Source organism: Dipodomys spectabilis, unplaced genomic scaffold (genome assembly GCF_019054845.1).
Source record: "Dipodomys spectabilis isolate Male_0828 unplaced genomic scaffold, ASM1905484v1 ptg000411l, whole genome shotgun sequence".
In the NCBI taxonomy this organism is placed as follows: Eukaryota; Metazoa; Chordata; class Mammalia; order Rodentia; family Heteromyidae; genus Dipodomys; species Dipodomys spectabilis.
In genome coordinates this window covers 1,719,427-1,733,119 of record NW_024871088.1, presented here as the reverse complement: position 1 = coordinate 1,733,119, position 13,693 = coordinate 1,719,427, and the positions used below count along the sequence as shown (strand labels likewise).

At 36.0% G+C, this 13,693-nt stretch overlaps 1 protein-coding gene across 2 annotated transcripts in view; it reads left to right on the top strand.

Annotated features, from left to right (window-relative positions):
- The window catches only part of Tmlhe (trimethyllysine hydroxylase, epsilon), a 64,841-nt gene that overhangs the window by 37,384 nt on the left and 13,764 nt on the right, over nt 1-13,693 (top strand). For both annotated transcript variants that reach the window (XM_042667555.1, XM_042667554.1), the window contains one exon: nt 3,550-3,726. In XM_042667555.1, coding sequence (XP_042523489.1) covers nt 3,573-3,726 — 154 coding nt within the window. In that variant the 5' untranslated portion in view covers nt 3,550-3,572. The remainder of the gene's footprint in view (nt 1-3,549; nt 3,727-13,693) is intronic.

The window sequence follows — 13,693 nt, the reverse complement described above, 5'->3', positions numbered from 1 at the left end:
TCAGTCTATAACATTTTGTTATGACAGCTGAAACAAGATACACACAAATTGTCAAAATGTATTCCAGGAGAAATAAATAACTTGAGTAGTCCTATGTATATTATAAAAAATAGGATTGCTAGTCAAAATATTCCAAAGTCAAAAACATCAGACCCAGCTTGTTTAACTATAAACTCTACCAAATGCTGAAAAAGAAATATCACTCCTTCTTTCATTCTCTTCCAGAAAATAAATGACTTATTTTATTATGCAGTTCTTTTGTAATATCAAATCCATTAATCGCTCTCCTTCACCAAAAAAAAGATAGTGAAAAGTAACTGGAGGGTAGTAGTTCATGACCATAGACACAAAAACTCTAATCAGAATATGAACAAATTGAATTCAACAATATATACGAAAGATAATATATCATATGAAAGATAATATATCAAGATCAGGTAGTCCATCCAGGAATGCAAGGTTGGTTTAATTTTTTTTCAAAGCAATGATTTATGTAATGTACCACATGAAAATAATAAATTAAAAATGTTATGGGATATCATTAGAATCAGAAAAACAACAAAATTTAATATCCATTTATCATAAATGTCTCTTCAGGTTTAATCCTATCTCTGTTCCTGGCATCTATTAAGATGGTTGAGTAGGACAGTGGTTCATACCCACACTTAATTCTTTATCAAATGCTGGGTCAGCCACACTTTACTGTTCTCTTCAGAACATGTTTTCTCATTGTTTGCAATGTGAATAAGATAAATAAAAATTCTAAAGCATTAAGTTCTGGTTGCTATTTTACTTAATAGTTCCTTATTTCATTCATCCTGTATTTTATTGTAAGAAGTCAGAAGGAACCAGTGTTTCTTCAATGTTTGGTTAGAAATCATCTTAGCTAAATATCCTCCTTAATTGTTCTCAAGTTGTCTTTGACAATTCAGCCTAGGGTTTTTTTTTTGTCCCTTTATTAAAGGGATCACATTTTTTCTCATTGTCCAATGGTATCATCTTCATTTCTGTCTGACACCTTATGAGAAAGGCCTTTACCATCCACACTTCTACCAAAATTCTATTTATGATTATTTATGTATTGTCTAAGAAAATGAAGGGTTTTTCTTAACTCAGCTCTCCCCTTTAATTTCTGAGCCTTCACCAGAATCACTCCATTTGTAGTAATCTTGAATTTTTCTAGCATACCTCTCCAGCTTCTACCTACTTCCAAGTTCTAAAGCCACTTCCAAATTTTAAGATGTTTGTTATATTAGTACCTTACTTCTCACTACCAGTTTTCACGCTAGTCAATGTTCTACAGAGAAACAGAAGAGAATCAACTGGGAAATTGTATGGGTATGTGTAATATGAACACTCACACAGACAAAGAATTAGATCATGCAATTTTGTAGAGGCTAAGGAGTACCTCAATCTCATCTTTAAACATAGAGACACAGGAAAACTACCAGTGTAGTTCCAGTTTCAGTCTGATGGCCTGAGAATGAAAAGAACTAATGATATAAGTTATAGTCCAAGTCTAGGGGTCCTAGATAGAAAGTTTATAGTATAATCTCCAGTCTAAGATCAAAAGACTATTGTGTCAACATAATTCTCCCTTTTACCTATTTGTTTCATTCAGACCCTCAATGTAGAGTAACACCCACCTACATTGAGGAGAAATTTTTTTACTCAATCTATTGATTCAAATGTTAGTCACTTCCAGAAACAACTTCATAGACATATTCAGGATTAATATTTAGCCAGATTCCTGGGCACTCCCATGGCCCAATCAAGTTGACAAAATAATCATTACACGCATAATTTTGCTTATCATTCCCACTTTGATCCTATGATAGTAAGTCCAACTTTAAAAGGACATCACCAAATAAACAACTTCATCCCATAATATCAGCAGTTCCAAAGTACTGTAGTTGTTTCAGACTCTCAGTTGACTTCAATATCTGGATTTTTCGTATATTGCCTACCATGATTATTTTTGTTGAAGACCCCGGTAGTTTAATTGATATCTTGCAGTAACTGAGTTCTGACATTAATGGGATTATTGCTCTGCTTTTCATATTTGTTTGTTTGCTGACTTGCCTGAAGTAATTCTGTTGAGTGTGCAACCAGTGTTGTGTCTACTTCAGTTTTTTAAACTGTGATTCCCTAGACATTGTTCTGGAGTCACCATAGCTTTGTGCCTCACAACTTGGCACAATTTTCCCCACCCTCCTCACATTGTCATATTTAGCAATCTCTAGGGACATTTTGGTCTGTCATACTGGAGAGAAAGATGCTACTGGTTGCATAGAGACCAGAGATGCTACTAAACATACTACAATGTATGTATAGTACCCTGCAACAAAAAATTATCTAACCTTGATATCCATAACGCTAAAATTGAGAATCCTCAGATGGTTCAGTAATCATTCAACTAGTGATCAAAGATCATTCTTAAAGCCCTTTGCCAAAGGATGTATGTGTGGACTGGGACACATTCAAAATTCAAATCTGCTGGGGTGTTTTTGCTTTCTGCTATTTTGCTTTAAGGTTTTTATATTGTTTTCAAAATAAAATGTTTTTATATTTTGTTCTTTTTGTAGTATATAAAACAGCCTTTCCTATCTCAAGGAGGTTGACAGATAATGTTTTATATTTTAATCTATCAGAAATGTACTTCTGTTACAAAGACAGTTTATTTTTTGAAATATTAATTTTTCCAATACCACTCGTTGAAGAGCCCATCTTTCTCCTAGAGTTAGGAAATACCACATTTTTCATGTACTACAGGTTCATATTATGAATGAGTCTTTGTAATGTTCCCTTGATCTACTTATTTATTCTATACTGATATTTTTAAAACTATAATTTTAAAATAAGCTTTTTATATCTGATACCCATACTTTCTTCTTTCTCAAAATTATGAATCTGTTCTTTTTCAACATGGATTTTGGACTTGACATCCATTACATGAAAATTTCACTAGGATATAGATCACAGTTACATGGAATTTGAGTTTTAATTTGTAGATTTTTTTTCCTTTTCACTATTGAAACTGCCTCTGTAAACATGGTACTTCTCCTTATAGCTTTCTTTCAAGTCTTTCAACATGGTTTTATGGGTCTCTCCATAGCATTCCTCCATGTTTTCATTTATTCCTAGGTAATTTATAGTTTTGTTGCTTTTATAAATTTGATTTCTTTTTTGTTTACTTTTCTAAATTAGTAAATTGGTTCATAGGAGAGTATTTGACTTTTTGTGAGTTTTCATTTTCATGTAACTTCACCTTAACCAAAGATTTGCTAACATAGTGCAAGGGCATCCTATATCCATCTACCCATTTAGATGTATTTCTGGGCTTCTTATACTCTTCCATTATTTGGTCTATTCTTATGTCAGTATCACACCATTTTAACTATAGAAGGTATATATTATGGTTTAATAATTGGTAAGGAACTACTTTTATTGTCTTTGTTCTTGGTATAAATCTTCTAGAAGTTTTCTGGCTATTTATTCTGTTCAGTTTTCTTAAATAAATATTTCTGATGAATGTAATATTTTCTTTAGAATTGCAATATGCTAATACTGTGATGCACTTTGATTATGTCTGGCTTCGAGATCACTGCCGCTCAGCATCATGCTACAACTCTAAGACTCACCAGCGCAGCTTGGACACTGCTAGTGTGGATTTATATATCAAGCCAAAGACCATTCATCTGGATGAGACTACACTCTTTTTCACTTGTAAGTAAATAGGAGACTTATTCTTATTTGTAGTAGTCTAAAGAACAATGATTTTGTGAAAGAAGTTTGGTCCTCTCCAAACTAGAATATTCTTTCAGTTAATTTTTCCCCTTAGAAGAATTTTGAAGAGTCTTAGTTTTTCTCTTCACTACTAATATGGTACTTAATGCTAAGACTGAATACCATCTAAGAAACTTAGCTAGAGTGGCAGGATAAAGATGAAACTAGAGGGCTAGAAATGTGGCTTGGTAGTAGAGTGCTTGTCTAGTATGCATGGAGCCCTGGGTTCGATTCCTCAGTACTACATAAGCAGAAAAAGCTGGAAGTGATGCTGTGGCTCAAGTGTAGAGTGTTCTATAGAGGGTAAAATTGAAGCATGAAGCCATTAAAGAAGGACCCCAAGAGCACACAGCTGAGAAATGGTGGAACTGAGTCCACCTTAGCTCCAAGCTTGTGTTCTTCACCATCTTGCTTTCGTGTGGGAAAAATGGAAAGAGTTTAAGATAGAGAGAAGACTCCAATGCTCCAGCCAGCCCCATGGTGAGCTAACTGTGTGACTCAGCATAGTTACACACCCTTTGTTTTTCACTTTTCTATTTATAAAGCAGGGATCATAATACCTGCTTTGCTTTCCTCAGATGGTTGATAAGGATGAAAAGACTGAAAGCTCCTTGAGATAAATCTTGACAGAACTGTAGAGTTTATACTTGTCATCTGAGGCCAAGCATAACCCTCAATGGGGAAGTTTTCAATGATTGTTGCATGCATGATTGAATGGTGAGAACATGATGGATATTTAGATTTTCCAAACATCAAAATCATGACCTAAATGAGCCTCTGATGTTTTGTTGTAGCAACAAAAATAGACGGAGACATATATTTTGTGGTTCTGTAGGCAGTCTTTTTTCTGGATCTTTACTCAGAAAATTCCTGCCTGAGTCCTACTGTTTCTCCTACCTTCTACCTGTAATAGTTTCATGGTTTCAGACCTTACATTATGGTCTTTGATACATTTTGAATTGATACTGGTGCAAGGGGATAGATAGGGATGCAGTTTCAGTTTTCTGCAAATGGATACTATTATTTCATTTCCTTTTGTGTATGTATGCAGATCCTGGTGCTTGAACTCAGGACCTGGCAATATCCATGAGCTTTTTTGCTCAAGGCTAATATTCTACCACTTGAGCCACAGCTCCACTTACAGCTTTTTGGTGATTAATTGGAGATGAGAGTCTTACAGACTTTTCCTGCCCTGGTTAGCTTTGAACCATGATCCTTAGATCTTAGCCTCCTGAGTATCTAGGATTATAGGCATAAGCCACTGGCACCCAGCTTATTTCATTTCTTTCAGGTATAAACCTAATAGTGGGATTGCTGGATCATATGGTCATTCTATGGAAAAACTGTTTTCCGTAGTGGCTGTACTAACTTACATAATTATTAATTTACACACAGAAAACCAAAATACTACACATTCCTACAACAGGGTATAAGAATTTCTCTTTCTGCACATTCTTGCTACTATTTGTTATTATTTGTCTTTTTTATAATAGCCATTCCAATAATAGAAGTAAAGTAGTATCTCATGATTTTGATTTGTACTTCCCTGATAATTTATGATATTGATTTTGTATGCTTGACCATTTATACATCTTCTTTTGAGAAATGTATATTTCCCATCTTAATATTAAATTTATTTTTATCTGATATATAACACAAATTACACATATTCATGGGGTACTGTGTGATGTTTTGATACCTGCTACATATTGTGTAATGTTTAAATCAGGTCAAACACAACTATGTCCTCAAACATTTATCATATCTTTATGGTGAAAATTCCTTTCATATGTCCAGGTAGGAAACAACTGGAAAACTAAAAAGATGCCTATGGAACATGTCAGATGGGGTTTTTTTTTTGTTTGTTTTTCTTTTCCCCTTCCCATCCCTTCCCTCAGATGGGGTTTTCTAAGACAAAGCCAACCTTCAAATACTAGGAGAGTCTCTACTTCTTCAGATGCACCCAACCTACAAAGATCAAGAAAAATATGAGAAGTTTTTGAGGTGGTAAATTAATATCACATACATTTCTAGGGAAATGAGCAGGAGCAGCTGGAAAGCAACTAGCCTTTAAGATGGGTGATAGTGGGAAGGCACTGAGATTTCAGTAGTGTACAGGTAGAACTATTTTTTAAAGGAAAATGGGTAGTATTAGCAAGCTGAACAGAGGGAGAAAATGTCTGCTCCAGTGCACCAATTGACTAGTATGGAATGGAGCATACAAAGCTGCAAAGGGCTCAGCCTGGGACAAAAGAAAGAACAAATAAACAAGAGCCAAAGGAAAAAAACACACTGTGGTTTCAGGTTTGAACATAGGTTATCTTATTTAACAAAACAGAGTCTTGGAGAACAGAATATGGAGGGTGAAAACTTCTGTGAATTGTGTGGGTAGAAGCAATTACCAGAGGAAGGAAGCAAAAATGAAAGAATGAGAGACTCAGAAAACATAATTTTGAACTCAGTATCAAACAGATTTAGATTTTCAGCCTAGCCAGAAAGAGATCTTAGAGTCAACATAGGGCATGGGTGATCACTGCAAAAGTTCTTTCCTTTTCAGCATGGTGTACTGGCAGGAACACATTTTGTAAAGATCCTGAGCCATGGGCTGGGAATGTGGCTTAGTGGTGGAGTAGCTTGCCTAGTATGCATGAAGCCCTGGGTCTGATTCCTCAGTACCACATAAACAGAAAAAGTTGAAAGTGGTACTGTGGCCCAAGTGGTAGAGTGCTAGCCTTGAGCAAAAGAAGCTCAAGGACAGTGCCCAGGCCCTGAGTTCAAGCCCCAGGACTGGCCATAGAAACAAAAGACCCTGAGCTAGAAACTTCAGAAGTCAGAAATAACATGTAGGCTCCACGAACACACAGCAAGGATCACTGAGTACTGGCGTAGAGAACTGATTTTGCCACACAAGAAAGTCTGCATAGCAAAGACTAAGACAGGAGACAAGCAGGCACAATGAGGTCAAAAGACAGATTTAATAAAAGATAATGCAAGAGTTGTGTGAAAATATAACAGGGCAAAGTTCATATCTAAAATGATATAACCATGGATATGATTAACAAAGTTAAAGTCCTATGCAGACCTGTTACTAGTGTTGTTTGGCTAGTGTGTTTATGGTGGATTAGGCCAGATGGAAAATGACAATGGGTGACAGCCAAAGTGAAAAATAATAAACTGTAAGACAAGTGTTTTGGGAATAGCTCAGCAAAAACTGACTGTTGATAAAAACAAAGGAGGGGATAACAATGCTCCATAGGAAATGTACTCCTTACCTTACTTGTGTAACCCCTCTGTACAGTATCTTTATAGACGTGTGTGTGTGTGTGTGTGTGTGTGTGTGTGTGTGTGTGTGTGTGTGTGTATGTCTGCTTTAGGGATGTGAAGAGCACCACATAGTGAAGACTTCCCAAGTGCAAAGAGCTCTGGGAGACAAAGATCTAGAGGATAGAGACCAGCAGAGCATTCTGCCACTGCAGGATATTGCCATCCTTCCCTATAAAATATGCCCTCTGGTTGCTAGGAGAACACAAAGGAAAACAGAGGAAGTCAATACTACACAGACTTCCCTCGCCAAGTAAAGAAAACCCAGTGGGCACTGATCCCACAGTTCACACTACAGCCCACAAGATGAACATTTTCAGAGGACTAGATGCTTGTTTTCTTTATTAAAAAATTATTCTCTTCTTTTGCTTCTCCCTTTTCACTTTTGATTGTCTACTTTTCTACAGAGACTTTTAAAACCAGGGTGATCAACTTAAATATTAAAATAAATATCATTCTATTTTATATCATATCTTTTTGCTCTTTTTCACTTTTGGACTTCCCTTTCATGACGTTTCCATTTAAGATCTAATTTCTTTGCCTCTCCTTATAGGGCCTATGTGATCCTGGGGCTTGCAGTCTCCCTGCCTCAGCTTCCCAATAGTTGGAATTATAAATGTGAGCTACCATAACCAGCTTTAAATATTTAATTTTCAACTATCCTTCTCCTTTCTCCCTCCCTCCATTTTTATTCACTTTCATTCTCCAGTTAGATATTTTGTCTTGTTCTTGCTTTTTCTTCTCTTTTTTATTCCTCTTTCTACAATTCTTCTGTACTATTGTAGTTTTAGATTGTTTCATTTTCTCTGAGTAATAATCTAATAATAATATGATCTGTTTCCCACTTTACTATTGGCTAATTTTAATTATTTTTCTTGATACCTCCTCCATTTGCTTCTTTCTTCTCTCATTTTTACTTCTCTATTTTTATGCTATTCAATATTATTATTTCTCCTGTTTTTATACCATTGTTGTTTTCATTCACTAGTGCATCTTTGTTCAAGTAATATTATCTTTAATATTTTATTCCTCTAGGTTATTGAAGTTGATAATTAATTGTTGAAGTTGGTAATTATTTTCAAACAGGCAGTACTCTATTTCTATAGTGAATATGTCTATCATTACGATTGCTTTTGAACCTAATATTCTCCTTTTGGTGTAGTTGGTTTTGTCCTCAGTGACTACAGAAGTTTGTATGAAAATCTGATTACTGCCTGGCGCTGGTGGCTCACGCCTGTAATCCTAGCTACTCAGGAGGCTGAGATCTGAGGATCGCGGTTCAAAGCCAGCCCGGGCAGGAGAGACCGTGAGACTCCTATCTCCAATAAACCACCAGAAAACCGGAAGTGGCGCTGTAGCTCAAGTGGTAGAGTGCTCGCCTTGAGCTGAAGAGCTGAGGGACAGCGCCCAGGCCCAGAGTTCAAGCCCTACGACCGACAAAAAAAAAAAAAAAAAGAAAATCTGATTACTAAACTATGCCCAAACTCCACCTACAAGAAGCTGCACTTTGACTCTGTCACTAACCCAGTCCTGCCTGAACTTTGAAAATATTTCAACTAAAAAATAACAAGAGATTAACTCTTCCAATAACTTGGCCTAAATGTTCAAATCTCCATACAGTAAAAGTCCCACAAAAGTCAGCTCTTCCACACAGACAGATTCTACTAGTGAAATGGATGAAAGCCTGAATAATTCAAATAATTATAAGAATGATTGAAGAAATCAAAGACATGATTAAAAACCAAAATAAATTCAAAGAGAATATAAATGAACAACTGAATGAAATAAAAATAAAAATAAAATTTAGAATAAAATCGAATTGAAATTTTGTAAATGTAAAGCTCAATAAGGTCATATTTTAAAACTCAATTGCAAGTCTTATCTAAAAACTAGACAACATAGAAGACAGAGTAATAGGACTTAAAGATAAGGTAGATATGTTGTAACAGTCAGACAAAAACAAGAATGTATGAACAGAACATACAAGATCTGTGGGACTCAACACCTACCTGGTGCTGGTGATTGTATCTAATCCTAGCTACTCAAGAGGCAGAGATTAGAAGGATCTCATTTTGAGGCTAGCCTAAGCATAAAGATTGCAAGAACCCATCTCAACCAATATCTAGGCCCTATAGTACACACCTGTCAACATCTCTATGAGGGAGGCTGAAAGCAAGAGGACTGTGGTTCTAGGCCACCCTGGGCAAAAAAGCTGAACCAAAAGAGAACCCAAAAAGTGCTGAGTGTGGTGGTTTCCATCTGTCATCCCAGCTTGATTGGAAAGTGTTAGAGAAAGTAAGACTCTATCACAAAAGTAACCACAGCAACAAGGGTTGAAGCTCAAGCCAAAGAGTGTCTACCCAGCATGATCCCCTATACCACCAAAAATGAAAAAGAAAAAAAAAAGGCCAAACCATCAGGTGCTGTGGTACATGCTTGTAATCCTAGCTACTTGGGAGGCAAAAACAGGAGGAAAGGGATTTGAGGCCAGCCTAGACAAAATTACTGTGAGACCCTACCTGAAAAAATAAAAGAAAAAGAAAAACAAATAGGAACATGGCCTAATTGCTAGAGTGCTTACCAACAAAATACAAGGCTTTCAGCTAAATCCCTGGCACTGCAAAAATTATTTAGAAAAGAACAATGCAATAAAATAGAACATTCAGAGATCAGCTGAAGCCTATTAGCTGTTTGATTCTTAAGTAAGGTGCCAAAAACATAAAATAGAAAAATGGCGGCCTCTTTAACAAATGATGCCATGAAAACTGGATATCTATATAAGACTGAAGACTGAGACTAAACTTCTATACAAAAAGTTAAGTCAAAGTGGGTCAAAAGCCTTAATATAAGATGTAGAACTTCTTAGTTTCTAGGGTAAAGTATATGAGAAACTCTTCAAGATATAAGCACAAGTAATTCCTGAATAGGAATACAATTGGTTTGGAAATAAGACAACTGACAAAATGGATTGTACCAAACTAGAAACTTCTATACAGCAAAAGAAACAGTCAACACAGATTATCTAAAAATGGGAAAAACTGGGTGCTGGTGGCTCATGCCTATAACCTAGCTACTCAGGAGACTAAGATCTATGGATTGTGGTTCAAAGCCAGCCCAGGCAGGAAAACTATGAGAATTTTATCTCCAATTAACCAGCAGAAAGCCAGAAGTAGAACTATGGAAGTGATAAAGCACTAGCCTTGAGCAGATAAAGCTAAGGGACAGCACCCAGGCACTGAGTTCAAGCCACAGTACTAACACCAAAAGCTGGGAGAAGATACTTACTAGATATTCTTCTGAAAAGAATTTAATATCTATAACATAGAAAGAACTGAAAAAATCATACAACATAAAAGTAAATTCTCTTGTCAATAAGTGGGAATTGGAGGAACTAGAGGTGTGGCTCAAGTGGTAGAACACTAGTTATGAGTGAAAAAGCTGAGCACTAAGCAAGAGCATAAAGCTGTGAGATCAAGCCCCAGCCAGTACCAGCACACACAAAAAAAAAGGAAAGAAAAATACAAGTAAGCAATGAACAGATACTTTTGCAAAGGAAATAGTACAGACAGCCAATAAACACTTGCCATCCTTAGGCATCAAGGAAATGCAAATCAAAACTCTATTAATACTTTACCTCATCCAAATTAAAACAGATATCAAGAAAACAAATAACAAATGAAGGCATGGGTGTCGGAAGGAAGAATTTTTATCTGCTACTGATGAGCATGTAAACAAGTCCAGCCAATATAGAAATCAGTATGGAAGTTCCTTTAAAAAAAAAAAATAGAACTTCTGCTGGGTGTTGGTGGCTCATGCCTGTAATCCTAGCTACTCAGGAGGCTGAGATCTGAGGATCACGGTACAAAGCCAGACCAGGCAGGAAACTCCGTGAGACTCATCTCCAATCAACCACTCAGAAAACCGGAAGTGGCACTGTGGCTCAAGTAGCAGAGCATTCACCTTGAGCTGAAGAGCTGAGGGATAGTGTCCAGGCCCAGAGTTCAAGCCCCACAACTGACACACGCAAAAAAATAGAACTTCTATATAATCCATACATAGTTCTTCTGGATATATACTTTAAAGTATCAAAGTCAATAAACTACAAAGATATCTGTATACCCAGTTTTTTAAGGTACTATTCATAATAGCTAAACTAGAGAACCAGCCTAGGTACCATCAATATGTGAATGAATAAATAAAATGTGAAATATACATATACACATATCTATGTGTATATACATATATATATTTATGTATGTTATATATGTTATATATAAATAAATGTGATTTTATAAATGTTACATGTATAACATTTTATTTACACACACATATATCACATTTACCCGTTCATCTACACACACACACACACACACACATACACAGAGTGAGTTTTACTCAGTGTACAGAAGAATGAAATGATGTTGCTTGCTGAAAAAAATGAATGGGACTGGAAGTCATCATGGTAAGTGAAATAAACCATTCCCACAAAGTATCACATGTTTTCTCTTATTTGTGGAAACTAAAGGAGGGGAGAAGAAAGGTCATAAACATAAAAGAGATACTACTGAGGAGTTGGGGAAAAAAAGAAAAAGGGAGGAAAGGGAAAGAGATGGAGTAATATAGTGAATATAATCAAAGTATATTAAATACCTATATAGAAACATCACAATGAAACCCTTTAATTTGTATAATGTGCATTAATGAAAACTTTTTAAACTTTCTTCCAGCTTTTTGAAATAGTTTATTGTTATTATTTTTAGGTGTTTAGTATAAAATAGACCACCAAAAACTTCCACTTATCTAACTGTAATGTAGAATCTGTACTGCCAATTTTAAATCAGATTATTTGGAATCTTTTTGCTATTGAGTTCCTTTTGCATTTCCTTATTCCACAGGTTGTCTCTTCATTGTATTTATTTCTTACGCTGTGCAGAAGCCTTTCAGTTTTATCAAATTCCATTTCTCTATTTTTGTTTTCATTTCCTATATTTTTATGATTTCTCAGAAAAAAGTCCTTGCTTATCAAGTGTCGTGGAGAATTTCCCCTATATTTTCTTCTAGTAGCTTCATATTTTGAGGTCTTACCTTTAAGTTTTAAATCCATTTTCAGTTGACTCCTATAACTGATAAGAGGGATCTAATTTAAGTCTCCTACATGTGTCTAGTCAATTTTTTCAGCACTATTTATTGTAAAGACACTCTTCTCTGGTGTGTGTTTTTATTACTTCTGTTGAGAATCCATTAGTTACAGATATGGATTTTTGTTTGAATTCTCTTTTTTTCTTCAGTAGAGAAGTAGTTTTATTTAAGCTATATAAGGGATTCGTGCAATTTTTTTTCATAGCTTGGCATGATTACTTTAGCTTTCTTCACTTTCTTCCTCTTGTGCTGTCCAGTGAAACTGAATCTATTTTACATGTGTTAAAAGTATAGAACTTGAGGGGCTGGGAAGATGGCTCAGTGGTAGAGCTTGTGCCCTGCATGCCTGAGGCCCTAGGTTCGATTCCTCAGCGCCACATAAGCAAAATGAAAAAAGCCGGAAGTGGCGCTGTGGCTCCAGTGGTAGAACGCTAGCCTTGAGCTGAAGAGCTGAGGGACAGCGCCCAGGCCCAGAGTTTAGGCCCCATGACCGGACCCAAAAAAAAAAAAAAAGTATAGAACTTGATTCTTAGTACTGTAGCTGGGACAAATTGCCATTCACTGAATCATGGCTCATTAAAATCACTTTGTAATTTTTTTCCCTGACTATAAACACATTAGTTAGAAAAAATGTGTTTTGGGGATCTAAGCATGGAATCTCATCTCACTGAACAAGTATACCCTGGAGACAATATCAAGTTGTAGAGTACCTGTATACCCTGAGTTCAAACCCCAGTAAAAATAATTTTTAAAAGGCCATTAAGAAAAATGAATTCATGTCATTTTCAGGAAAATGGATGGAACTGTAGTACGTGTTACTCTCATATGGAGTCATAAAAACAAAGAGCATGAAAGTAGATGAAGGCACTATTAGGAATAAGAAGGGAATTAGACCGGTGCAGGAAATATAAAACTTTAATCCATTAACTGGGAAAACTGAAACCTGAGGATTAAGATTTGAAGCCAGCCTAGGCAAAAACAGCTCCTGGATTCTTATGTCCAATTAGCAAAAAGCCTGAAGTTGAAGTATGGTTCATGTGGTAGGGTATCATACTTGAACACAAAAGCTAAGCAAAAACAAGAGGCTTTGAGTTCAAGCCCCAGTCCTGGCACACAAAAAAAGAACCAATGGAGGGATGAAAAAGTTTAAGTATGAAGAATAGGAAGGATAAGTATAATCAGTCAAAGAATCTTATGTACATGTATGAAAATCTCAGGAAAGAAGGAAGGGAGGGAGGAAGGGATGGGAAGGGAAAGAGAGAGGGAGGAAGGGAGGGAGTAAAGGGAGGGAAGGATGGAAAGGAGGGATGGGATGGGAGGAGAGAAGGAATGAGAAAGGAGGGAAAGATTGAGTTTGAGGGGAAATTTCAAGAGGATATGAATGAGAAGTTCAATAAATAAGATTACAAAAAAAGAGGAAGACAGATATACTAGAAATGAAAAGTTC